This window comes from Lampetra fluviatilis, chromosome 5, assembly GCF_964198595.1.
Source record: "Lampetra fluviatilis chromosome 5, kcLamFluv1.1, whole genome shotgun sequence".
NCBI classification, from domain to species: Eukaryota; Metazoa; Chordata; class Hyperoartia; order Petromyzontiformes; family Petromyzontidae; genus Lampetra; species Lampetra fluviatilis.
In genome coordinates this window covers 15,718,325-15,746,320 of record NC_136279.1, presented here as the reverse complement: position 1 = coordinate 15,746,320, position 27,996 = coordinate 15,718,325, and the positions used below count along the sequence as shown (strand labels likewise).

At 48.4% G+C, this 27,996-nt stretch overlaps 3 protein-coding genes across 3 annotated transcripts; all 3 read right to left on the bottom strand.

Moving 5' to 3' along the window:
* Nucleotides 1–5: 5 nt before the first annotated feature.
* On the bottom strand, nucleotides 6–9,718 carry C5H16orf89 (chromosome 5 C16orf89 homolog). The gene is given in 10 exon segments (XM_078856937.1): nucleotides 6–1,338; nucleotides 1,341–1,398; nucleotides 1,401–1,507; nucleotides 2,371–2,433; nucleotides 4,242–4,358; nucleotides 5,146–5,281; nucleotides 6,688–6,802; nucleotides 8,019–8,250; nucleotides 8,574–8,744; nucleotides 9,144–9,718. Coding segments are annotated over 10 exon segments (1,635 nt in total). The 5' UTR covers nucleotides 9,709–9,718; the 3' UTR covers nucleotides 6–1,267.
* A 101-nt stretch (nucleotides 9,719–9,819) lies between these two features.
* PTCD1 (pentatricopeptide repeat domain 1) lies at nucleotides 9,820–17,609 on the bottom strand. The gene is made up of 9 exons (XM_078856935.1): nucleotides 17,079–17,609; nucleotides 16,451–16,591; nucleotides 15,857–16,081; nucleotides 14,620–14,721; nucleotides 13,285–13,989; nucleotides 12,591–12,710; nucleotides 11,502–11,618; nucleotides 10,646–10,828; nucleotides 9,820–10,300 (listed from the first exon to the last, which is right to left on the bottom strand). The coding sequence occupies exons 1-9, from the start codon at nucleotides 17,490–17,492 to the stop codon at nucleotides 10,193–10,195; spliced, it is 2,115 nt and encodes a 704-aa protein (XP_078713061.1). The 5' UTR covers nucleotides 17,493–17,609; the 3' UTR covers nucleotides 9,820–10,192.
* A 1,109-nt stretch (nucleotides 17,610–18,718) lies between these two features.
* LOC144932652 (ADP-ribosylation factor-like protein 6-interacting protein 1) lies at nucleotides 18,719–27,523 on the bottom strand. The gene is made up of 6 exons (XM_078856934.1): nucleotides 27,306–27,523; nucleotides 23,503–23,636; nucleotides 22,159–22,278; nucleotides 21,402–21,519; nucleotides 20,960–21,044; nucleotides 18,719–20,351 (listed from the first exon to the last, which is right to left on the bottom strand). The coding sequence occupies exons 1-6, from the start codon at nucleotides 27,336–27,338 to the stop codon at nucleotides 20,233–20,235; spliced, it is 609 nt and encodes a 202-aa protein (XP_078713060.1). The 5' UTR covers nucleotides 27,339–27,523; the 3' UTR covers nucleotides 18,719–20,232.
* Nucleotides 27,524–27,996: the final 473 nt, after the last annotated feature.

Sequence of the window (27,996 nt, the reverse complement as noted above, 5' to 3'; positions counted from 1 at the left end):
CCAAGCGTTTGTAGGGCGTTTAATGACGAACGAATCGATTCACAGTCGCAAATGCCCACACATCACGCTCACAGAAGCACATCGCAGTAATTGTCAATTCCTGCCCCGGGGAAAGTGGAGAAGCGTCGTGTACGGAGTCTTAACAAACTAAGGTGAAGCAAACCCAGAAAAAAAAACAATTCTCAAACACGAGGCAGCTTCAACTAAGCAGCGAACTTGTTTTAATGTTGCATCATTGTTGTGCAACTTTGTGGCTTGAAGCTCTTGTGGAGCATTCATGTGTTGTTATTGTGAATCGTTTATTACAGCGAATTTGTTTTAATAACCAGATGTATACAACAATATTTGTTTTACTCACCAGATGTCCACTCAAAGATCGGGTTTCACAAACTCCAGTCCTCGCGAACCACCACGCAACCTCTTTCTCCGTTTACCAATTTACTCCCCATTCTAATACGAATTAGCTCGTTCCAGCAGGCTCCTGTGTGATGCGCAAAGCGATGGACGCTCTGTCTTGCGTTAATAGCCAATTCAAATTAAGATCTCAATGTGCGTTTATGTTGAACTTCTTTTGCACCGTACGTAGCCAACCGTGCTAAACGGAGGTGCGTGTGTGCACGTGTTCCATTCGTGTGCGTGTGCACGTGTTCCGTTCGTGTGCACGTGTTCCGTGTGTGCGTGCATACGTGTTCCACGTGACAAGCCGGTGTAGATTGCTTCGTGTGTTACGTGGGTCGCGGGAACTGGAAACCCTGTGACAACTCGCCAACAAATAGAAGCTAATAAGCTCATTTTGCTTCGTGATTTGTTTACCTTTCTGATACGTTTGCACCTCCTATCGTGTTTTTGTGTTGTTTGCTGTTGTAACATTCTGACCCGCCCCTGCTGGACATCTGTGAAATAGAGCCCCGTAGCTCATCGGCAGATTCCTCCTCCAGTCTGAATGAATCTTGTGATTCTGAAATACTTCTGAGACAGCGTCTCTCCCCGACTGAAACCTCCATCGCAATCAACATTTATTTGGCGCTGTTCTTAAAACTACAGTAAAACCTTGGATTGCGAGCATAATTCGTTCCGGAAACGTGTTTGTAATCCAAAGCACTCGTATATCAAAGCACTCGTATATCAGTTGTGATCACAAAGCGTATACGTACTACTCGTATTGCGAGACCTCACTCGTTTATCAAATTAATACTTATTTTAAAAAATTGCTCGTCTTGCAAAACACTCGCAGACCAAGTTACTCGCAATCCAAGGATATACTGTACTAGAGAAAACTCTCACTCCGAGCGGTCGTCTCCGACGAGCCCTGTTGGCGTTTACTCCACAACCTGCCTGCGACTGGGAGCCGAATCGCTGGGTAGGGCGAGGAGGGAATCCGTCCATCCACGACGCCCACTCCGTGGCGGAATTGGCTCCGCGGCGCAGGAGACGAGGGGCAGCAACTCGCGCACAAAGCAACCCAGGAGACCCACGGCGACCCCAGTCTTGTGGCTTGAGCAGCCACCTCCACCGCACGGTCACACACACGCACACAGGCAAAAAGACAAGGATCCCCTGTGTATTCATCTTCTTGGTTCCTTTGGTAAAGTCACGTAGAAGAGAAATAATAAAATGATAAAAATAAACCAATAAAATTATCAAGACGTTTCGATTGCAACACAAGCAATCATCATCAGGTGTGAAAACCACAGACTTGTTGGGGGTAAGGGCTGTGAGCGAGCACCTATGAAAGCCAGCACGGCACACGAGGGGGTGGGTGGCCAGCACCACGCCCAGCTGCATTTGCCTCCCCAGTGGCGATGTTTACTACAAGCCGAGTCGACCTCGGGGAGGCCCAGCACCGGTTCAGATAATCGTCACTCGTGTTGACCGCGGGGGCGGGGATCGAACCCGTGTCACCGCATTCGTAGCACAGCGTGCTAACCGTATGCAAAATACAAAGATCCCCCGTGTAGCCTGTAACAGACTGTTGGGGCAAGTGCTGTTAGCGAGCACCGATGAAACCGTACACACACACATCGCCACTTTTTATTTCCCTTCACGAATTTCATTCAATCACCACAGCGCCCCTCATTCCGTCTCAGCCGGGTGAGTGTGGTGAAGCTGGGTCCTGTGCGGTTGCTCTGTGGTCTCACAATGGACGTGACAAGTGGCAGAGTTGGTGAAGTGATTAAACAAAGCGAGACTTTTACGTAAAAAAAAACTCCATTGATTTATGTTTACGTCTCGTTTTGACGCACATTTGTTTTGTGTTATCCACACACACGAGGTTTCTGTGGGTACTCCCACAGGTAATAATATTCACTCAGGAATGATTTTGAGGCTCGCGCATAAATGAAGAGACTAGTGCTGCTGGATTAAACTCACCATCGATCCGCTTCTCTCTCCTCTTGTGAAGCCGCTCGAGTCCCACTGGCTCCCTGTGGGAACCTGTCGAGACGGTGCAGGACATCACGCCGTGTGTGGTGAACCGGGATTAAAGGAGACGACAACCCAGTGAACAAATGGTTATCTTGCAGACACGAACCGAGGTTGTGCATCCCTGGCTGTCCTATGTGAGTTTAAAGCGGTCTGGATGGGGCAAGAAGACTTTAAATTTACGGTCCAGTGTGTCATTATACCACTCAACATCGCTTGCATGTTACTACATGAATGCAGCATCATCACAAGAACACCGTGACAGAGCGCATGGCAGTGATTCTTTCGAAAATTTTGTTCTCAATTCCGAAGGTTACAACTCTTGTAGGATAGCCGGCAGCATGCGGCCTATAACAGCCATTTGTGTTTTGGTTTGCATTTTCCTAAAATGCTGTGTGTGTGTTGTGACGTGATGCAGTAGATACGAACCTGGCAACCCGAATTCGATTCCTGCTCATGGTCAATACCAGTGACGATTATCTGAACCGGTCCTGGGCCTCCCCTACGTCGACTCAGCCTCTAACGAGTACCTGTTGCTATGTGTAAACATCACCACTGGGGAGACAAAGGCGGCTGGGCGTGGTGCTGGCCACTCACCCCTCGTGTGCCGTGCCAGCCTTCATAGGTGCTCGCTAACTGCACTTGCCCCAACGGTCTGTTACGGCTACACGGGGGATCTGTGTCTGTATTTGTAGCTACTCTAGGTATTGGCAGGTTTCTGACGATGCTGACATGAGGGATGATTGCAATGATTGAGCATTATCTTACGGTCGGAACACCCATCGGTTTGGGATGCGTGCGCGTGTCGAGAGGTGGACGATTGCTCTTGGAGCATCATCGCAGGTGAAGATATAAAGTTTCGCTCCCGTGCCACTGTCCCCGTCATGCACGCAACAAGTGAACTTCCTCACAAAACGATATTAGTGATGCCAGCTACGAATAATAACGACGGAGTAAATATCATCATCATCAGCGTTTGCCAATCTACTGCTGTATGAAGACCTTCCCATGACGTATTTGTTGGGGAGGGGGGGTTAATAACCCATTGTGTGTATTGTGGGGAGCAATAGTGTAGTGGTTAGTGCTTTGAGCTATGAACACGCTGATCCGAGTTCAATTCCCGCTAATGGCCAACACCAGTGATTACTTGAACCGGTCCTGGATCTACCCTAAGTCGACTCAGCCTCCAAACGAGTACCTGGTGCCATGTGTAAACATGGCCACTAGGAAGACAAAGGTGCGTGCTTTGCTGGCAAACACCTCGTGTGTCATGCCGGCTTCCATACATGCTTGCTAACAGCACTTGCCCCAACAATCTGTTAAGGCAAGGGGGAGGGGACCTTTGCCTTTACCGCTGTACTTAGCAATTTGCCACATAATTTGGCCAAGTGGCACAGTCATTAGAGCTCATGGCTTTCAGTTGGAAGGTTGTAAATTAAAATCCTAGGAGTGTGCATATCAACTGTGGCAGTGATCGCGTGCATGTGGGGAACTGCCAGTGTATGGCGAGCGGTGGTGATTAGTGCACTGTGCTACGAACACGTAGCTTCCTGCTCAGAGCAAACATCAGTGACGAATCGCTGAACTGGTCTCCCCTGGGTTGACTCGGCCTTAAATGTAAATGCTGCAAACACTTGGTAAGAACCACTTGAAAAGCTTCCCTGGATCAACAGGCGTAATGAGTGCAAAGTGTCAACATCACCACTGGGGAGACAAAGGCCGAAGGGTGTGGTGCCAGTCACTCTCAACCCCCCCCCCGCCCTCATGCTGTGGTGGCCTTCAAAGGTGCGAGTGGCTGGGTGTGTGGTAGAGTCTCTCACCGCCTCGTGCTGCCGGAGTCTTGAAGCAGCCGCTGTGTGGGTGCTGCATGTGCACGACTCTCCTGAGCCACGCAGCCTGCAGCCCCATGCGCCTCCCCGCCATGGAGCACAACAGCACTGCGCGACAAAGACAAATATTCCACATGCAGCCTTTCACAGACTGTTGAGCCAGGTGCTGTTAGCGAGCACTTATGAAGGCAGGCAAGGAGGCCAAGGCACATGATGGGGTGGGTGTCCAACCCACGCCCGGCCGCTTTTGTCTCCCGAGTGCTGATGTTAAAGTAAATTTAAGGCGGAGTCGACCTCGGGGAGGCCCAAACCCGGTTCAAATATTCATCAACCGGTTTGCCGTGAGAATACAATTCGGGTAAGCAGCCACTGCACGCACGAGGACTCTCTCGCCTCACCACCACAGATGATTGCACTCGCGCTGATAAAAAAAATGAACACATTCCTGCGGAGGGAGCTGGTAGGAACGTTGGGTTGCTCGGTCAATGGCCAGGGTCAACGGTGGCGTGGTGTATTCCGCAAATATGCCCGACTGTGAGGGCAGGCACAAGCCGGCGTGAGTAGGTTAAACGTTGAGTTTTATAAGGGCACCACGGGGTGACCAGCCCCTCCCCACCCAGCCCCACCCCTCCCACCCCCCACCCAGCCCCTATTATCAGGAATTAACAAGCAAAGGAAAAACAATGGTAGGGGTCAATTCATTGGCAGTCACAAGACATCTGGACCAGCCCTGCACAATCCCCAATGCCCACTGCTGCAAAGTCTGCCTGTGGGAAGCCATCCACTGCGGAGTCCACACCTCCACACTCTAGCGGCCCATAACAAATGTGATGATCGTTGGTATTAGCGAATGGGCCCCATCGACATCGGGGCCCAAAGTGTCTCGCTCCCATACTGTTCTCCACGAAGAGGTCCTCCTGCGGCTGTGGGAGTCCCAGTGCGGCCAGGGCGCCGTTGTGCCTCATCATCCGCGCGCACAGCGCCCCCTGCTGCGCCCATACGTCCGGGCCCCGAGACCAGGGGCAGCCGATCTGAGGAACGCGCGCGTCAGTTTAACATTTAGGCTTTCGCGGCCAATATCATCCATATTATCGGTGTTTTTTGGGTCAGATCGCGTAAATAAATGACTTTGTCGTTAAATCCGCCACCCACCCGACGCAGCCAATTAGTGAGGCTTGTCACGTAAACAGAACAATTCGTTACGAATCGAGCACACCGGTGTGTTCGAGAGCTAATCCACAACATTAACAATTGTCGGGTGGTAGCGGGTTTAACGACACATTAATATGTATGAGATCGAACCCAAAAAACCTATAACATGGAAGACACGCGCGTGACGGAGGCATCTTGTCAATCTGTTTGTCCTGCACTTTGAACTTCTTTAACAACGTACATGGCCAACCACGCTAATCGGAGGTGTGCGGGGAACGACAAAAAACGAAATACAAATAGCAGTTCTAGAGACATGAATTTTCAATCTAGATGATTTAAAAGTGCATAGCTCCAGTAGCTTCCTAATATCGGAAGAGCGTTCCAGACGGCCACAGAAGCGCATCCGAAAGCGTGTGATCCAGTGACCACCTTTGTTCGATGGCAAGCCAAAAGACTCCGCGAGGATGACCAGGGTCCGCGTGATGGTTTATGCTCCTTGACAAGATTAACAAGGCACACATCTGCTCAGTTTTTTTTGTTACTCGTGTTCTCCACAATAATGCCAATGGATTATCTTGTGTATGTGTATATGATAGTTCTGTGTCGAACTATGAACGACACCTATGAACATCTGGAAGTTCACCAGCATTTCTTCAAGCAAACCTCACTGCTGGTGAAACACTGAATGTTGAAATTGGTCCAACGTTTGCCTGCGACAAACCAGTGCTGCCGAATATATGCACCCTAAACACGTACATCATAGCAGGCAATATGCACCAACATACAGTACCGACATGGCATGGAGAGGCCTTCATCCAGCAGTGGAGTGACAAAAGGTTGTAATTCTTGGTTTGATAGTTTTGTTGATCCCCAGATCTCCCTTGTAAAATAGACGATCTCTCAATGAACCCGACTGAGATGAGCAAAGGCAATCTTGTGTGCGTGTCTGTTTGGCAAGTGGGGAGCAGCAGTGGAGCGATTCGTGCGCGCTGCGCTATGAACCCAGCGACCTAAGTATGATTCCCACAAATGGCCAACACCAGTGCTGATTAATTATCTGAACCGGCCCTGGGCCTCCCTTCGGTCGACTCAGCCTCAAATGAGTACCTGGTGCGGTGTCTAGTAAACATTGCCACTGGGGAGACAATGGCGGTCGGGTGTGGTGCTGACCACTTACTGCCTCGGTGTACCGAGCCGGCCTTGCTCGCTAACAGCACTTGCCCCAAAACCCTGTTGAGGCTACACGGGGGGATCTCTGTCTTTGTGGCGAGTGTTAGGTGCTTACCTGTGTTGCCACGAACAGGTAGAGCAGCTGATGGGAAAGTGCGTAGCCTGTGCACCCACCAGCACGCGCCCAGCGGGCACACGGCGTCGGCACAGAGCACACTGCCACGCCGGGCCTACACGCACACCAACAATCGTTACCCTCCACTGCATAGTGCCGGGCTCGCTAGCCAGGGGAGCAGGGGAGGCTGCGCAAAGCGGGGGAGGCTCGCAAGTTAGGAGGGGATGAGAGGCGAGCAGGTGATATCGGCGGCACAGTCAAAAGTCTTGACCCAAACGTGCCTTGATTGAAAATGTTGGTAGTAAGCGAAAACTCAGTTTTATGTAGAGACGTTAACACAAGGCCTCACAGCGCTTTACAACAGAATTGGAGTAAAAACCCTGAACGTTAAAATTAAGAGGCAAACAAGCCTAAACAGACAGATACACAAAAAAAAACATGGTCTATAAACTGGCAACCAGCAGAACTGGGCAATTCTGGTCTTTTCATTGCTAAAATTATGTCACGACGTTTCGATCGCAACACAAGCGGTCGTCCTCAGGTGGAAAAAATAATCCAGCAGTGGAAATACTGAACCAGCGAGAGAGCTGTTACAACAAGAGGTTATTTACATGTTTTTATTTTTTATTTTTATATCTACGTGACTTTACCGAGAGAACCAAAGAGTATGGAATCCTGCAGTCACGAAAGCTTCAAATCAAAATGATGTCATGTAACCAAAATCAGGATTTCATTTGCACGAAAATTAGTGAAATTATGGATATCAGTAAGTACTCAAGCACTTTTATCAACCAGGCTTTCTTGGGAAGGTCTCACATTGGGATATTTGGCTAACTCTATTATTATTTGATGTCTATACGAGACGAGAAAATATAGATTCTTGATTTGAATTGCGATCCGTATTCGTGACAATTCCCTGAATTGCAGGTGGGGGTGTGGTGGATATTTTACATGCCCATCGAATAGACGTGTGCTATGGGAAATGGCGCGAATACCAAATGTTCTGATAGCTATCATCATCTTGGTGGCGAGATGTTAACTACCTTGCCTGGTATACAAGAGGTCGTGGGTTCAACCCCAACCCTGACGCCTGTATAGAGTTTGCAAGTTCTCTCTATAGAAGCGTGGATTTTTATCCACATCCTCCGGTTTTCCCTCCACATTTAGAAAAGCATGCACTTAGAGTATGTGACTGCTAATCATTTCCACGTGATGATAAGCCACTTCATTGGGCTATCATTTGTGGCCAGGTCACCTCTGTAAAAGATCTATATGGCTCAGTGAGCTTTGCCAGGTAAAATAAAAAAAATAGTTTAGTTTTGTTTCAGTACCCGGTGCCCAGCAGGCTGCTGAGGCAGCTGTCGCTTGAGTTTTCGTCACGGATGCACGCCGAGCTCGGCAGAGGGAAGAGAGACTCCATGGAGCTCTCAAGTGGATTCTCCGCGGTCTCCTCCGCCTTCATGCGAGCTGCGTGCCGCCGGCTGTTTGGAAGGGGCATCTGCGAGCAGCGGGAACCTGGCTCTGTGTTTGACCACAAAGTTGAGATAGCCAACGGGGCCATCCCTGGAGATGTCGCATACACACACGCACACAGGGAAAAAAGAGTCATCTTCTTGATAAAATGACAGTGTGCTGCATATTTCCGATAACGGAGATGGTGGTGACAGTGGTGTTGTAGACGGCGTCACGGAGCCTGGCTGTTCTGGGGGCTTGTACCGCAGGAAGCGGTGGTGTTGTTTGTGATCATGGTGCTGTTGTTAGCGATTGCGGTGGGTGTGCTGGCGATTGTGCTGGCGTTGTTGGCAGCGATTGTGGGGGGCGTGTTGAAGGTGGAGAGTTAGGTGCGGAGTACCGCGCCACACGGCCCGGTGCTGCTGTTTGCTTACTCCAGCAGTAATGGGGCAGGGAGAGGCAGGCGTGTTGCAGGGCGTCTGAACTGAGTTCGTGCACACGCAGTGCAAGCTCCCGCACGCGCTCCACCATGGGGGTCACACGCAGCGCTCCACCACGCTCCCCACACAGCGCCGCCTCCAGCTGCAGACCGTCCGCCAACTGAGCTGCGCACGCACAAAGACGAAGGGGAGGCCCCATTTGAAGTGCCATGCGCGAGCACCTTTACGAGTAATTTGGTCTGCGAGTGTTTTGCAAGACGACTAATTTTTAGAATAAATATTAATTTGATAAACGAGCGAGGTCTTGCAATACGAGTAGTACGTATACACTTTGTCTGCCGAGCGTCACGTGATCACATCTGATATACGAGTGCTTTGGATTACAAACACGTTTCCGGAACGAATTATGCTCGCAATCCAAGGTTTTACTGTATAACTCTTGCCCTCTAGCCTGTGTATCACAACATCGTAAGCGTGCATGAATACGTGACAAGAGCCCTTGTGGTCAGCGTAATCATTTCCTTTACAAGTGGCCCTGCCCTGGCCTACAATGCGAGTACCCACCGTGCATCATGCGGAATCCGATGACGCCGTCAAAGTTCAGGAGCTCCCGCGACGCCTCCAGGAAACGAGCAGCTCGTTCCAGCGCCTGCACCGTGGCGTGAAGAGCCTCCTCTCGAGACGGCATTCCCAGGTCTTCGATTCCACCTTCTCCCGGACTCTCACCTCCAAATCCTCCCAGACTCTCACTCCCAGCACCACCGAGATCCTCACCCCGAGGACACTTCCCAGGTGGACCGGTCCCAGGTGAAGGGGTGTGAGTAGTAGCGCCGATCAAAGTTACGATTATTAGCAGCACTGCAGTCGCCATCCCAACTAAGCGTCCCTGTAGCATGCGCACGCACGCACACTCTGCGTATCCTGACACTGGCAACGGGACCATCTGATGCAACACAAGTACACGGGCAGCACCCCTCCTCGACTGGTACGCACACAGACGACACGGAGCCTGCCCCCACCACCTCCTCGTCACGGCTGCGTGGACGTTAACACCGCTGGTGAATGCGATCAATGGTGTAGTCTTCCGCGAGAGACGCGGCAGGAGATGTAATGATCCTCTGACACGCATTCACACCCGATATCTCTCACATCCATACTCACGCTCTCTCTTTGGCAACATACAACTCATAAGCGTTAGAAGCAGTCGGGTTTTATTGACATGGCAGCGTAATGCTCACTTCTCGCTCTCTTGTGCAGTGTTGAGACAGGGATGAGTGTACGCACGCGAATGTTGCAAACAACCACCACCTCACTTGGCCATTACTTTCATCGCGATAATGAAGTTGTAATAGTAACAGCGCCGAGTTCGAGATGCATTATTTCCACGAGTGTCTTCTCTCTTTGTTAGCTCCCACATGGAGGCAGGGTGATGTGCACTGCTTTGTGCCAAGTACGATAGCCGGATAGGTGAGATGGGGAAGGGGTACATATTTGTCCAGTCGTCATTGGCACAGGAAATGCAGCTCACAGCACTGCAGCCGAGTGTGGGAATGGTCTCTCGTGGGGAATATTTTATTGTCTCTTTACACCCTTGGCTCACAACGCCAACAGATTCACCGGACTTGCGTTGCGTCGTCCACGGCAGAGGTGTGCTTCAGCCAGAGCTGGTAGAACCCACGGAAGCCGTCGATCTTATCCAGATAGGCGTTCGATGCGCTGTACTGCACACAGACAAACATATTGACATTGTGTCAGAGACACACACATCACAAAGATTCCCAATATCCAAACTACAATTTTAACGGGGCTGAATTCTCCAACACAGACATATTATCCCCCATGCATTCGCTTATGAAACTTTTCGTTCGTTTAGTAAATAGATTTTTTAAATGTAGTTATATCATTATTTTTAATGTTGAGTGTCTGCTACTGCTGCTGTCCTGTACAGCGCTTTGAGATCGTTGATGAAAAGCACTATATAAATGAAATTATTTTTTATTACGTGAAAGCGTCAACTGTTGTGCCGGTGTGCGCAGCGTGTGGTGCCGTGTGCTGCGTGTGCTGACGTGATCATATCCCGGTGGGTAGCGGGCTGCGAAGTCGAGCTGCCGCAGGATGGCGGGCGAGGCGGCGATGCGCGACCGAGCCATCTCCTTGAGCACCGCGGTCAGGTACGAGTAGTCGAGACGACGGATCGCCACGGAGATGATCACCCCGCACACGTGGGAATTGGGAGTCAAGCCGCTCATCTGTAGGAAGCAGAAAACAACAAGGAAGAATCGCACACACGCATGGATTCTACAACGCTTTCACAAAAAACTTCGTCCTCCAAATTGGCGATAGCAGTATGTTTTTAAGCGCATAACAAGTTACACGGAGCATCGCATACGACTACACAAGATGACATGCCAATTTCCTTGGCCACTTAGGATACTTTTAAAACTGGGTTTTTTTTATTGCCAGGCTTTGGACAGATGGACAGAGATAATGCATTAACGATTTCAAACTTGGTTGGAAAGTGTAAAAATACCAAGCTAAGAGATGCGCAAACACGTACACAGCACTCGGCAATAAAATCAGATCCCACGGCAAGACATTTCCTCCAGTGTTGAGGTCAATATTCTACTTAGCGACACGAGTACAAATGTTTACATAAGAATCATTGCAGCGGGAAAAGTTGCCCCAATTAACTTATGATAATTTGGTTTGGGCATGACGCGTCGCTAGAAGGGACGATGTCTGGTGGGTCAATACTTCTGTCAGAGCGGCAACCAAAGGAGAGGACACGCCTGAGAAGACATCCGCCGTAATGAGATGAGATCAGTGTGAGATGTCAAAGCATTGTCGGGTAGGGCAGGATGTCTTCATCTAGCAGTACGCTGATCACAGCTGACGATGTTATGCTCGTCGCAAGGTGCGCACCCTCATGTCTCTCAGCAGCTGCACACCGTCCTCCTCGTGCTGGCAGCCTGCGGCCAGCGCGCTGTACGTGTGCATGTCAGGGGACAGCCCCTCCCGCACCAGCTCCCCCACCAACGCCTGCAAGCTCGCAAGTGCACGTTCATGAGCGGGCAAGCGTATGTGTAAAAACAGGCACACTTGTGTGTGCATGCACGCACGCATGCGCACACATGCTTTAGACAGGGGCATGCGTGTGTAGTAGGCACATAACGAGTCTGTATCCACTCATGCAGTGTGACAAATTGTCACAAGTCGGGGTCAAGATTGCAGAATGGATGATTTTTTTCGTACGGTCTGCTTTGTACGTTCTATCCAGTTGGTTGTCTCTTGTTCCATCAACCTACTGCACAAAATGTTCATGCAACGTAACGTGCAAGTGCATAGAAATGTTGATATGATGTGCGTGCATGTGTACATGGCAGCGCTCATTCGTGTATACAGTGTGTGCATGCTTTCATCACAGCATTCGTGTGTGTGTGTAGGTAGCGTGTGTGTCTGCATGGAAGCGTTCAAGTGTGACGTGTGTGCACGCATGTGTCCATGCTAGTAGGCAGCGTGTGCGCGCACATGTTTGCGTCACAGTGTACGTATGTTTCATTCTAGTTTATTTTAGATCAGGTGAGAACTCAAGAGCCCAGGAGAGCCTGATTAACAGGAGCGAGCTTGGTCACCAAGACGACAAAAGCAAAACAAAGGAGAGCAAATAGAAAGCAGAACAAGAACAAACTGCCTCGTTACGCGAGCAATAGAAAATAACGCATTAACGTAAATCGACGTTAAATTAATTCCTTGCTGGCAAAAGCTGGCTGTGGACGATTCTTTTTTAGACTGATCACAGTCCAACTACAAAATTAAGTTACAGACAAATTAAACTCATATAGGCTGACTATGGTATGAATGTGCAGAACTGCTTTTTGTGTTTAGTTTGTTGTCCTTCCCCCACACCTCCGATTAGCACAGTTGGCTACATACGGTGCGAAAGAAGTTCAACATGCACACACATGTACGTGTAAACAGGCGAGGATGTGTGTGTGTGTTTGCGGCCCCTACGCGCGCTGCGGCCAGGTCACTGGCGCGGCTCCTGCGCCCCACCAGCACGTTGTACAAGGTGACGTCTGGCTCCGCTCCGCAGGCCTTCGCCTCCTGCAGCAGCCGCTCGTCTTGATCAAACTGCCCGGGTCGTAAAGGTGAAGAAAGGGAAACAGCAGACACACAGGGGGGGGGAGTTTGGGGAAACTCAAGGGCCACCGTGGCCTAGTGGGCAATGCACGAGTTACAAGCCGTGGAGAGCAATGTGCAGCGTGGCCTTGTGAGGCACAGGGTTTATGTGAAAGAGTAGTGGCATGTGATGAATTGTCACAATTCGGGATCATGGTGAGTCATATCTCTAATAAATATGGTTTGCAAAAGGATTAATTCGCTGATGTAAAAATGCCTCCCGACGCTTTGTCAGTCATGGGGCACGTTTAACCACGTCGGCATGTTGGTCAGTGTGGGTTGGTCAAAGTGATGTCCAGAACCAGTTCACATATCCCTCGCCACTGACGTCAGCCATGGCTGGTAATCAAACTCAGGTCACTGATTTCACAGTGCAGCGGGTAACCACTGCCCCGTCACTCTACCCAGGCATAAGATTGATACAATTGGGACAACTATTACCATCAACAAATCATTAAAACTTTAAGCGTAACGATGAATAATTTGAGTGTTTGCCGTTGTCCGTGCGGATCAGCAGCATGCGAACCTGATCAGCAGGCAACAGCATAGCGAGCTGTGTGAAGATAAGCACGTTGGGGGCCAGGCCGTGCCTCCGTAGAGCCCCCAGCACTCCTGCCACACCGCCCAGAAGCGCCAGCCGATCGGCGGGGTCGGGCGCCGCCCTCAGAGACAGCACGTGGCCCTTGGCGCTGCACCGGCCTGGCTCCAGCAGACTGCCCTGTAACTCGAGGCGACTGCCGCCCGGCGATTCGGGCAAAAGTGCCAGCGATGTTGAGTGCTGGGGAATCTGCTCAGAGTGCCGCTGTGCGATTGCCATCTGCTCGGGACACTCCTCGACATCCGCTCGCTCCCGAGATGCACAACTCGTGGACAGCTGGTCAGCTCTCGTCTGTGGCGCGTGCTCGTGGGCGAGCTGCCACTCGTGTGCACCCCTCGTGCTCTTGTCCTGTTGCACGGAATCTGGATGTGGACAAGCTCTTTGAGAGTTGAACAGTCGCCCTTGAAGGTCCTGGACACTTGCCACTGCTGCACTCGTAGAAGTCCGTCTCTTGGCTCCCTTCTGGCTGCGGACTGGAAGATTCCGGATATTTTTGCTCTCACTGGAATCGTTTAGCAGCAGAGCAGTGGCAACCGCCGGGTCGCCTATGTCGCACTGCCGAGCAACGGACAGCAGGAAACTGTAGTTGTGGAGGTTTGGGGCCACTCCGACACGCTCCATCCAGCGCCACAGCTACAACGACAAATCACACAAGGGCACACGTATAACAACCAGCTCCACTAACTACCCTTTTTGTGTTAAGTTGTCCTTCCTCACACCTCCGATTAGCACGGTTGGCTTGATACGGTGCAAAAGAAGTTCAACGTGCATACCCATAACAGTGATGTCGTCAAGTCACTTAAACCAATCAGTGTTTACTCCGAAACGATATAGCATCTGTCTATTTGTAGTGGTGTTTGTGTATAATGGTGGTGTATGTTTGTTTTTAATGGGATGTGTTGTGTGTAGTGTTGGTATGTGTGTGTGATTGGTGGTAGTGGTGTGTGTGTGTGGGTAGTCTTCGATGTTAACTAGGATACCTGTGTATTGATGGTCGTGTGTATGTGTGTGTTTAGAAACACAGTTGGCACAGTGGGGAATACAAGTGGTGCATCTGCCAGTCGCCCCAGTCAACTGATAACAGCTGGGTCTGTCCCGTGGCCTCAAGGTACACCTAGCCTGGTACAAGTACTCTGGTCATGTCACCGCCACTAAGTGGCGAACGGCAATTGTTGTCGTTGAACTGCAGCGTCTTTATTGATGTTGTTGTGTATGTATTTGTGTTGTGCATCTGTACTGGTCGGTCGTGTGGTGTGTGCGAACCTGCAGGGCGTGGCGAAAGCCCTCCGAGGGATCTCGCTTGGCTGCCTCCAGCAGGAAGCTCAGCGTGGTGGAGGTTGGGACCACACCATTGCCAACCATTTCCTGGCAATAAAACAACAAAGTCAAACCAAGTCAGGAGGCATCCCACAAAGGTAAGATTTCATATGAGCACAGCCAGCAACCAGGAGGTGCTCCACTACAATTGACTGTGAACCCTGCTCCCCCCCCAGGTTTTGTGTGAACGAATTCACCCACCTCATCTCCCATCCAATACGTCAGTTACATCTCCACCTTCCACTTGGTGCTACACTTACTGGGAGCATAAACTGCAACGTCCCACTGCTCTCAGTTCACTCTCTGGTATCAGGTCTGATTTAGGACACCAGCTAGTTTCATGTGCCACCAGAAATGTGTTGATAGAATAGGGTTTGAAAGTGGACGCACAGATGCAGCTGTGGGTATTCAACAACGAGCAATACAATGATCTGTTCTCCAATAGGCATTGGAGATGGGTAGTCAAGTAGCACTCAGGAGGTCTGCAACCAAGGGGAAGACCGAAGCCAGACAGTGGAGGCATTGAGACAGTAAGAGGCGCCCATAAAGGAGATGTCGACTGCTCAACATGAGGAAGCCCTGAAACTGGATGGTGGGATACTGTAAATGTGGATGACTGTGGGGTTTTTAATGTTTTACCGATTATGGGTCCGAGCAGAAGAAATCGACAACAAGGTGTGGTGACATCAACGACATTTCTCCCCGAGATCCACTGACCTAGTTTTAGAATGTGAGAATTATTACGTCACCACAACCAACCAATTCAGGCTGCCTGCAAACCACACATGAAGCCTGTGTGGCATTCAAGTGTAGTGAGCGACTTCCGAGACACGTCGTGTAGAAGGCTTCTTATTTATTCTCACACCTTTAGCACAACACTGGGCGATACATCTATGTAACGTTCTACGTAGCTTCCCGACTGATTCTGCCTTTCACCTCTACCCCAGATACGCCCCCCTCACAATGAGAGATTACGTAACATGCCCATAACCGCGATTACCCCTTCAGGCCGACAGGTGGCACCCTGTCATTACACAAGCACCGGAACTTAGCAAGACTTCCGTTTCAGGATGAAACTTGGTGTACAGCATGGCAATACTTCTTTGTGAATGTTAATTGAGTTTGGCTCCTAATAAACAAAGTTATATTACTCCAAGAGTGTCACGATTGGTGTGGCGAGTACCTTGAGCACCTCGATGGCGGGCATCAGACTACCATAGCGTGCGTACACCTTGAGCAGGGCGTGGTACGTGTAAAGATGCGTATCCGCTCTTCCAGACTTCTGCTGCAGCTCGGCCCACAGCTTCTCCGCCAAATCTAGGCCCTGCTCAGGGCGTCCGCACTCCGCGCACGCGTTGAACAACGCCGTGTAGGTGTGCGAGCTCGGGGTAAGCCCACGCTTCTTCATCTGGGAGACACGGGACACCATGGTAGACTGTCAGGAGCAATAGCGGCTCACAGCAATGTATCGGAGGTGGACAAGTATCAAAAAGAGTAGGGGGCACCATGGATTAACTAGGTGATGCATGAGATTATGGGAGGAGGTCAAACCAATTTCTCGGGAAACTATTTTAAAGGGGGAAAAGAGTGGATCTGTTTAGGGGGCCACCGACATAATCTCAGCCAACAGTGGCAATGTGGAACTTGGCACAGTACGACACATGGATGCTGTGGCGATAGCAAACATTCACACTTGATGTAATTTAGCCGCACTGGTGCTTATTGCTGCACCAAGTGGCCCTGTGCTGTGGGACGGGCGCCAGCTGCCACCGCTCACATCGTTATAGAGGCGGAAGGCGCGGCGGGTGAGGCCAGCGCGGGCGCATGCCCCGATCAGCACCGTGAAGTTGAACTCCTCGGGCTGCAGGCGCTGCTGCTTCAGCCCCGTCTCCTCAAACAGACGGAGCGCCTCCTCCAGCTGCAACAAAAAACAAAGATCCCCCGTGTAGATTTAACAGACTGTTGGGACAAGTGCTGTGAGCGAGCACTTATTGAAGGCCGGCACGGCGCACGAAGAGGTAGGTGGCCAACACAACGCCAGGCCGCCTTTGCCTCCCGAGTGGCGATGTTAACACACACACACGGTACTCATTTGCGGTCGAATCGACTCTAGGGGAGGCCCAGAACCGGTTCAGATAATCGTCACCGGTGTTGGCCGTGTGCGGCAATAGGACTCGTGACGCTGCGTTCAAAGCGCAGCGCGCTAACCGCAACTCTACCGCTCCCCAAATGCACACACCACCCCACCGCACACACCACCGCACGCGCACAGACCACGGCACACGCCACCCCACACTCTCACACCATCGCACCGCTCCCACCACCCTACACATCACGCCACACACCACCCCACGCGCACACACCACCCCAGACGCACGATACAGAGCCCGCGTGGCGAGACGCACCTGTCCGCTCCGCGCCAGGCGCTTGCACTGCACGTGGAACCAGTACGCCGTGTCCCTGCGGCCTCCCCGCACCCTCTCCTCCTCCTCCCCCCCGTCCTCCTCTTCCTCCTCGTGTGTTGTCGTGCTCTTCCTGAAGAAGGAGCGCGCCGCGAAACGACTGGAGAGGCTCTTCTCCTCCTCCTCGGCGTCCTCCATCGCCGCCGACTCCGTCCTCTCCCTGCGCTCCCAGGAGGAGGCAGACGCCGCTCGCCTGGATTCCCGCCCGCAGCCTGGACCAGGCCTCCCGCAGCCCGGACCAGGCCTCTCGCAGCCCGCTGCACGCCGCAGCTGCCCCGCGGCGAGGGCTCTGCCGAGCGAAGCCAGGGAGCCCAGGGGCCCCCGGCGGGAGCAGCGTGCTACGGCGGCAGTGAGCATAGCTCGAGGAGGGGGGTGGCTTCGTGTGTTCCTGTCGGCCTCCTCCTGTGTGTGAGTGTGGAGCGGTAACTCAAGCGAGCTCCCTCACACGTCAAACGGATTGACCTTTTAGGAATCGCGGAGAAACGATTCCTCGTGCAAGAATCGAGAATCGATTCCATAGGCCCCGACTTACGAACAGGGTCGGCTCCTTCGTCGGGCGGTTCGTAAGTTGGGAACGCAATGGACCGCATCGCACAGCACATAGGGTCAGTGTTTACAATGTGTTAAGGGGCCGTCCATAAATGACGTCACGCGATTTTGGACGATTTTTTTACCCCGCCCCTCCTCGTCACACGGCGTCACAAAAAGTCAGACCCCCCCCTCAAATATGACGTCACAAAGCTCTGGCCCCCCCCCCCCCAAAATAAAACATGCTTCAAATCGCTTTAAACTATTGTCATTGCAGTGCGTATTTAATGTGGCGCTGCACTCTGATGTTGTAGGAGAAAACATTTATCAAAAAGTATATTTAATTAAGTAGAACGTGTTGTCTATATTTATTTAAAGTTGCGCATTTTGATGTGACGTCACATTTCTCAACCCCCCCCCCCTCGTCACACATCGTCACAAATGTCTGACCCCCCCCCCAGGTGCGTGACGTCATTTATGGACGGCCCCTAAAGTACAGCAACACAAAGGGAGGTATTGTTACACTCATAAATTAACACATTCCTGCGGAGGGAGCTGGTAGGAACGTTGGGTTGTTCGGTCAATGGCCAGGGTCAACGGCGGCGTGGTGTATTCCGGAAATATGCCCGACTGTGAGGGCGGGCACAAGCCGGCGTGAGTAGGTTAAACGTTCAGTTTTATAAGGGCACCATGGGGTGACCAGCCCCTCCCCACCCAGCCCCACCCCTCCCACCTAGCCCGCCCCCCACCCCTCCCACCCAGCCCGCCCCCCACCTCTCCCACCCAACCCCACCCCTCACCCCTCCCACCATACCCCGCCCCACCTCCCACCCAGCCCCACCCAGATTGACGTCTACTGTAGTCAAGTTTTACTTCGTATGCCACTGGCCTTACGTTTTTTTACAACATCTGCACCCCCCAAAGTAATTCCTATTATATTCCACCCATCTGTAGTGCTCTCATGGCCACCACTTGCACAACCGAACCGCTATATTTTAATTAAAGCAAAACACATCTGTACTCTGCCATGGAAATAAGCTTGTGTCCACATATAATTCTTTAAGCATAAATTTAATACACATGGTGCCTTTTTTCAAACTTCCCTCATGTACAATTGTGCACTTACAGGCAATTTCACTTAACAAAACCAGCAAATAAATTCTTCTCCATCCTCGTGATACTGTGCCAAGATGCATTGACATTGTGCATATATTAATATTCAAATTTATAAACGAAGGTAAGTTTTGTATGCCGGTGCTGTTAGTTAAACTTGTGGCTTATAAAATTTGCATTTTAATGTTCATTCAAGGGTGACTTTGCAGGGATCCCTGACTGAAAAACACTGCCAATAAGTTACTGGAACAAAATCTTAAGTTAATAAGAAAAAAGCTTCCATTATTATGGTTGGTCATTGCTTATTTTCTTCGAGCTGCATACTCGTTAAACCAAATTTCAATTTGCATCTTTAGTTACCAAAATGCCACGTGTAAGGTGTTGCCATTTAGATGACTAATTCTGGACTCAAAAACCACAACAGTTTTGTCCTCCCACAATGTTTCAGTACTCTGATCTAGTATTTCAGGCATTTTTTGTGGGTTCAATAATTCAATCCAGTAAAGGCCGGATATTTCATAGGCATTGGAATACATACAACACCTTCGTTATAGGCTATCCACGTGATAATGGAAAATGCATGCATCTGTCTGCCCAATTGCACATGTGCGACTGAGGGAGCTGAAAGGGATGATGGCTGTTTTTGCCAACTACCCCGTGACCAATGGAGGGGATGTGGGTGTTGGATTCGCCGCTTAAAATGTGGGACTTTACGGTGACACACCATTTGCAAACCAATCTTTATTTGTATTTTTCTTCCATCCATTTACGTTATATATTTGTTTTCTGACGCCACAATTACATCGCGGTTTTACTGTATCTGCAGCTTCTTAGTTCAGTGTATTTAAAGGTTTGAAAGCAAATTTTCTACTTAAAATGAAGATTCTCTTCTAGAAAAGCACATATGCAAAAAGGACCAACCAAATTAAAAAATACATTGGTAAATACTTGTGGGAATAATAAGAATGGCAAAGAGTAAAACGTTAACACCGATCGTTTAGTGCAAGAATCTCCAGTGTGACACCAAAGTATGTGGTTGAGAATTCACCCCATGCATAATATAGTTTTTTTGTAGAACATCTGAACGTTTCTACATTTACAGAGCAAAGATAACATAGTCCCACTGTTGAAGCTCCCTTGAAATGTTTTCTGAAGACGTTTCGGAAATATGCAGACACAACTACTACTAATTATAATTCAGTCATGAGAGCTTATTAAAATGCCACTTCTTTAAACAACCTCTAGGCAGCAAACCCATCATGCAATATTGATGCACAGTGCATTTGCATCAAACCTCAAAATAGATTACACATGTTCACACCAGTAAATACAAAATCCTAACACATTAATGTTCTGCTATAGCGTACAACTACATTTTGCAGGCTAACTTGGAGCAAGTCGACTGGTCCACTCTACGTTAATTATACCAGAACAGTGCAGCAATGAGAAAGGCTTTTCATTCTGCTTTCTTCTCCTTGCGTTTAAGGAGCTTGTTGATCTCTCGTTTTGCCATGCCCACATAACTGCAGATTATCCCTTGTTGGGTGAGTCCAGGAAAGAGCAGCAGAAAAGTCACTGCAATGACATCAACACAATAATTGTTTACAAACAAGTTAAAATGCATGTTCAAATGGGTTTAAACAAACAATCTTTGACAATGATATTTGGACAAATGTTTTACCTTTTTACCCATGCAGCCCATTGTTGTGGTTTTACTATACAAAATCAGGTAAGTTATGCATGCATAGAAATATTTTTACACTCATAATACATGCATCCCATTGTGGGAGTGAGAATACATTTTTTATGATGCATAGTGTCAGAATATACAGATTCTCTGGATTCCTATTACTACAGATTGTGATACCCTGATAGATTGTTACCCTCATGATACGTGCATAGTATGTATGTCATGTGTAAGAATCCATCCATAAAAAATTATGCAAATTAAAGCTTCCATTAGGATGATGGAACGGACGAGCTTGGATATACAGAATACAAATGGATGAAATAATAATATAACATTTTATTGATTCTTGAATAGAGTTGTCCATAAAATCATGAGATTGCATTCAATCTCAGGGGCACAATTTGTCATTTACCTACTGAACATATCTATGCATAAAGCAAAATTAGCTCACGAAGGTCATCTTATTCCCAGTCTGTGCTTTTATCAGACGTACCAATCAGGAAAGTAAGAAGAAGGTTATGAACTTGCTGACCAATCCAAGCAGCCAGAGCAAGGACGGTAGTCACGGAGATGAAGTACTGCAGAAAGGCACAGGAGAAAACTACAAGTCAGAGGTATTTAATACACTGCGCTTTTAAAAACTTTATTTCAGTATTTTAAAATCCCCACACTTGTACTTGAGAAAGGAAATGTTTTCGTACATAATCTAATGGAAGGAAATTAAGGTGAGGTCTTAGTAAAATATCATCAGGTTACACAATTAATATATATCACTGGGTTAGAATCGGCTGCATTGCTAAAATAGGTTATGTTCACTTTAAGAGGGTACAGAAACTTATTAGAAGGGATAAAAAAAAACATGTTATCATTATCAGGCAACGCTATATTGAACGATTTATTTGCGTGAGGATCTTTGCTAATCAACTGCGACGTACCACTTTTGGCTTCTCCTCTTTAAGTGCCAACAGTTGGTGTCCCCAGTGAGCTACAGACAAGCGAGCCTTCACCAGACTGCTGCAGATCTCATGAAAGCGCTGCTGCTGCTCCGTAGTCCTAACACGTACAGGACAAGAGGCAACCACTTAATCTTAAATTGCAGACAATGGCATTGACCGATTGGATTAAAGATGGAACCCCAAAAAAATGGCTCATCTTGTAGGTATGTACCAAGGCTCTGAACCTGGGTTGTCCAATGTGTTTTAATGAAAAAAAAGGCATTAAAGTTAGGCACAATATTTTAGCACTATGGTAAAGTCACTGCATTGGCATTGTTTTAAAATATAGGCAAATAGTGTGACAGACCGGTTACAAGAGTAGTGTAGTGGATTCCTGACAGTAATGTTAAAGATTCACTCTTGTGTTGGACATCCCTTGGCACACATGGCTTGATTATTCATCCACAACATCAAAAAAACATTTATTTTAGCGGACTGCTTCTCCTTTGCAAGTAACATGCATCTTATCAGCTGCAGGGTTAAGGATCTGGAAACACCCAACCACTACCAACATTTCAAACCGCAATGTTATTGGCCAACACTGTACAACTATGCTTTTGCGTTGTCCATGTTATTTGTTGGCAAATTACTCTATTATCACAAACGCAGATATCAGTAAAATAATTGAGCGATAAGGAATTTTAGCAAACACATGGATCCAGAAATATAATTAAGGATGTGAAAGATGTACACCCACCATTGCTTTGAACTGAGGAACTTAGCAGTGAGGGTTGGAATAAGGTAATCTGCCAGGCAGACCAACATCACCACGATTGAGAGGCCCGTGAGCACAGATGGGTCCAGCCAGTAAATCACTCTGAAACGGCAATGAACACAGTTATTTATATGGTACATAATCAGTTCCAGTTTAATGTTGCATCTACCACTTGCTGGGGACAGAGGCATATGTGAACATTTATACAGGTGGTCCTCGGACCTACATCAGGTTACGTTACTAGAAAAGGTGTCGTAAGTCGAAACAACGCAAGTCAAGACTGATTTTCCCAGAGAAACAATGATATAATCGTGGGTTACGTTCTTGACAAATGCTCCAAAATGCTACTTTTTATACATATGATCGCAAATAGCATATTTAATCAACTATCAATGATATACAAAGAAAAATAATAGTGTTTAGAAAGTTCTTACTTTGATTCTTAGCAATTCCTGGCTTATTTGGCCTGCTACAATCTTTTTAACACCTTCACGAGAGCAATGACCTTTCCTTTTATCAAACAATTTTAAGGATTAAATAAACAAATTAAAAATACTTTAATATGACTCCGAATGCACAGAGGTTTTGCACCAGATCACGTTGGGGAGGCAGGTTGACTGTGTGCAGAACCGGCGCCTGAGTTGGCATCATTCTGTAAGTGTGGATCGACATAAGTCGAACAAACTTAAGTCGAGGACCGCCTGTATATAAAAACGATGGTTATATACCGTGCACAAATAGGTCACTGGACAATTTAAGCACAAACTGGTTTAGACATGGGAATATGCTTGACTGTGCTTTAGAAGTAAATATATACCCGAGATTAAATATACATTGTTTTAAGTGAAAAGGTTGTATTTGTTAATATCTATAGAAAATTACAAGTTGCACCATGCAAAAGTACTGCACTGGGTGTGGATAGTCAATTGCTCAAGGTGGATCTGAGATGGTCAGATATCCATCATTGTACTGTACACACTGACTATATTAATACAATGACATGCAGGTTCCTATTTAAAATGTTTTTAAATATAAACAAACATTTCAGTGGTTTCCTGCTCAGCTGAGAAAATACTGTGCTCATATCCTGTTTACAACATCGAAGCAATGGTGGAAATTCCACATTCCTTTGGCAAGGATGTATCTATCCATAGGGGACAACAACTGTCAACGTCCCCACAGTGGTACTCGTTAACATTCACAAAGTACTGTGCATCAAAATGTGTAGTTCGGAACGTACCGCGACAGAACATTGTGGTTCTCACTAAATATTATACAGGAGAGTTGGGGTTGTATTGAACGCAAACTGACACGAACGTAGCTTACAGGAAGATTAAAGTGGTTGCAGAAACGACGAGAGCTGGGTAGTACGGTTTCTCCCAGCGAAGTACACGGTCTGCAGCCAGCAAAGCCTCCCCCCAGCCTTGCAGCTGCTCCTCCAGGCGGGCCGTCTCCTGTGCCTGATAGGACCAAACACCAGGGATTACCACCACTCAGAGGTCGCAAACGGGTTTTGATTCCTTACCCGTACCCGGCCGTACCCGGCCGTACCCGTACTCTACCCGTACCCTGCCGGGTACGGGTAGGGTATTGGGTACCTGATTGCGACCTCTGGGATGAAGCCATGTTGCAGGCGCGGGTGGGTTGATTCTAGGAACTTGAATTGTGAGAAGAAACAAGACGTTGGGAAATGAGTGACAAACAGTTACTCACCAGTGACTCACGGTCTACCCATACCCGTACCCGGCCGCACCAGGGTCGCTAACGGGTACCCGTACCCGGCCGGGTACGGGTAGCCGGGTATCGGGTAGGGTACGGGTATCGGGTACCCGGTTGCGACCTCTGCCACCACTCACCAGGAGACATGGGGAAAAACCGACACCTGTGGTGGCTAGGTGGCTCAAAGAGTTCAAAACGGCCGTGTCAAAGCACTGAGCTCCAGCACCACTGACATCCTTGGTTTAAATACTGTACAGGCTTCAGCCACTTTAAACCAAACTGGATTTTCAGTGTGGTCAGCTGATTGTCTCAACCCAGTATTTAATTTCTGCACTGCACGAAAATATATTACATTATTTGTTTTCCACGGAAAAACACATGGGCTATGTAAACAATAATTCATGAGTTCAAATACGACTGTTATATATACTTTCACGAGGCTTTCTCTGCCATCAAGGATATGTTAAACCGCGCACTCTAAAAGTTGTAAATAGACATTTCTGAAATTTGTAACATGAGGCAGAGAGCGCAACTGCAGGAAAAAACAAGAAAAAAATTGGCCTTAATTGTAAAATCAATCTGAAATATAAACCAAATCCGTCTAGTAGATACTTAATTGAAGCCAGCAGGTTACACCATTGAAAGATGTCGAAAAATACATCAGATTGTCATTTGAAATATCTTGTCACACATTTTTACTGTACTGTGGCATGCCAATAAAACAGCAATACAAATATCAAGCATAATAAACAGCAGTCATGTGCTTCCTCCAATATTTAAAACTCAGTGCTTGTTATTTTTGGTTTAACTTATAACAAAAAATGTTTAGTGTCAACCTTCTATGAGTTACAGCCGTGACATGGCAACATGACCTCGCGTGCATGCCAGTGCATTTTGCAATGGTACTACAATAATGATCTATTCAACATTGATATTCACAGAACGGGCCTTGTTCATACTATTTGCAGAGGGGGCCTCCAATAAGTATGGATAGAGGGCCTTTTCGTTAAGCGAAAAATTCACGAGATCATAATTACAATCCTATGATGTTGCAAATGATTTCGTGAACCCATTTAAAGTGACATTGTATGACCTTGTGCACACAAAAATAATACTATTAGTACACAAGCATTTCATATCACTGTGTATGCTTACATTACATTCATTATACAGTCACCATCGTCACCATCAGAAAATATTAATCCACTGCTGGATGAGACTAAATTACAACGGTATTATACAATATCCTCGCAGCGACATAACCTCGTTATTTTAAATTTGAGCTGTTAGTTATTGTTCGAGTTCTCTTTAGCAGTAAGCGTATATCTAATATTTCACAGGTATACATGTGTCGATGTGCATCACTTGGCTTGTTTCGCTACACTATAGCCGAATTGCTAATGGTGTCCCATTGTTGTATTGGGACCTGGCTAATCCGCAACCTATGCAGTATTAATGAACGTGAACCATAGCCGCGTTGAGGCCGCGACACCAGCTGCTTTAACAACCCCCATTCCCCATCACTCATTGTTCAAACCCCGTCGCCGGTGTGGACCCAAAACTCATTTAGTGTCTTTATAACGTCCACTTTGTTACTGAAGAATGCATTACTGCCATGCTAACATAAGAAACACCGCATCACACGTCGTTTGAAATCGTGACTTAAATGCAGTACAGCATTATTAGCCAGTGAACACTTTCGTGTCAATTTAAACTATTTAATGATTATCACAATACAGGGGGAAATCTTGTTTAGTGGTATTCGAGAGGCATGGGCCAAACACATAGTTTCAGAAATTACATTTGACTCTTACGCTCACAATGCATGCACCAAATGTGCATACTCCATTACAGTCCTGTATTTCCCATTCGTATACTGTGCGTTGTTTGTTAACGTAAACTGTGAAAGCACTCTTAAGAGATTATACATTCACAACAACATGGCAATCTATTATTAAAATCAAATCGTGATCATGACCCATGACAGACAGACAATTCATTGTGTCATGGGGATGGAGACTCCATACCATGCCGGGTATTTGGCGAATTCCACAATGTTAACCTCCGGGCGGTCCATAGTTTAACAGACAGCCTTTTGAAAAGCAACAAATGCATTATCTGACCCTCTTAACTCGACGGATAGGATGGTTGTGTTCACCACATCCAAACTGACTTTGTTCCATAATCTTAGGTTTTTTCCTTTGTTCCACCGAAGCCTAGGCACAACATCTACTTATCGTAAGTGTCTAAGATGCATGCGGCCAAGCTACATAGACAACATTAAGGCGATGTTCGCCTGCGGTCATTTATACAGAAACTGCAAGGTTGGAGGTGATATCTTTAAAGGTGTTTTACGAAACCCCTTTAATGTCGAGATTTAGAGCAAGGGATGGATGCAGAAACAGTATTTCACCAGAGTTACTGCAACACTGCGGGACTGGGTCATTTTTGTCAGACAGCAAATAATCCCACATCAGGCGGCCACAAATCCTGGCCTGTGATTGTATTTTGTCCCGCGTCCTTGCCTCCGACAATATTTACGGCGCTAACTGATCTCAATAAAGGAAAACCGATATAGTTACAGACATAATATAAATACCAAATCTTACTCTACAACACGGCCACACACGGCTGCTACCTGTAGTACAGCGACACGTGTCTAAAAACCCCACTACTATACACTATTACACAATAATTTGAGACGCAATTAAAACATTAACAGGGCCGTTAGGTCCCCACGGGCTGCCTGGGCCCTCTCGCATCTCAAACTCCCCGGGGCCACACCGGGGCCAGACCCAGCCAGCAACAGCAAGGCCACACCAGGCCCCCTGCATCGCACAAACCCGGCCAGACCCACCCAGACCTCTCGTCACACGAGGTTGTATTTGGTGCTATAAACGCACCAAACTCAACCTCCTAAAAGCCATAAAACAATGCACGAAACAACCAAAGCCGCGCAGGCCACACAAGGCCACGCCAGCCCTCTAAACGCCACACCAGGCCCTGGCCATCATCGCACAACCCCGACACAACTCTCTCTGTGCACACCGAGACCCCTGCCTGTATAACAACAAAGACAAACCCCTTCGACCGTATCCCGCCTTCTTTAGGCCATGGACCCCCCCCCCACTACCTCCTCCTATACATCAACAACAACCCGCCAGCACAACAACCTTCACGTCCCAGACTAGAATACGACGCGGCAGGGAAGGCCAAACACCACGGGCGAGGCGAGTAAATCCTCGACTCTGCTCGCTGGTGTTGTTATTGCTGTTGTTATTGCTGTTGTTGCTGCTGTTGTTGTTGCTGTTGTTGTTGTTGATGGCCGCGCCCTTCGCGAACGTGGATGTGGCCACCCGCCTCCGAGCGAGGCCTCTCCCCGCCGCCCCAGATGGGCCTCACTGCCTCACCACGGCGCTCGTGCTTTTGTTGTCGCCGTCCATATCGCTGCTGTGGCTGCCCAACACCGGCCCCTCTCTCTCTCTCTCCCTGTGTGTGTCCGTGTGGAGGTAACAGCGGTGGTGGTGGTGTTGTTGTTGTTTGCTGCTCCGAGCGAGTCAAAAGGCGACTTGCTGCGGCTGCTGAGCGGGTCCAGCGCCCGTCACTGACGACTGAGGGGCCGCCCACAAATGACGTCACGCACCTGGGGGAGGGGCGGGGGGCGGGGTCAGACATTTGTGACGACACGTGACGATGCGTGACGAGGGGGGGGGGGTTTGAGAAATGTGACGTCACATCAAAATGCGCAACTTTAAATAAATATAGACGACACGTGCTACTTAATTAAATAGACTTTGTAATAAATGTTTTGTCCTACAACATCAGAGTGCAGCGCCACGTTAAATACGCACTACAATGACATAAGGGGTGGGGGGGGCAGAGCTTTGTGACGTCATATTTGAGGGGGGGGGGTCTGACTTTTTGTGACGTCGTGTGACGAAGGGGGGGGGGGGGCAAAAATCGTCCAAAATCGCGTGACGTCATTTATGGACGGCCCCTTGAGGGTGGGTGGGTGCAGCTGAGATGAGAATGACGGTGGTTCCCTTATCCACAAACCAAACCCGGACAAACATCTCAGTCGCCTCGGTCTATCAAAACCGT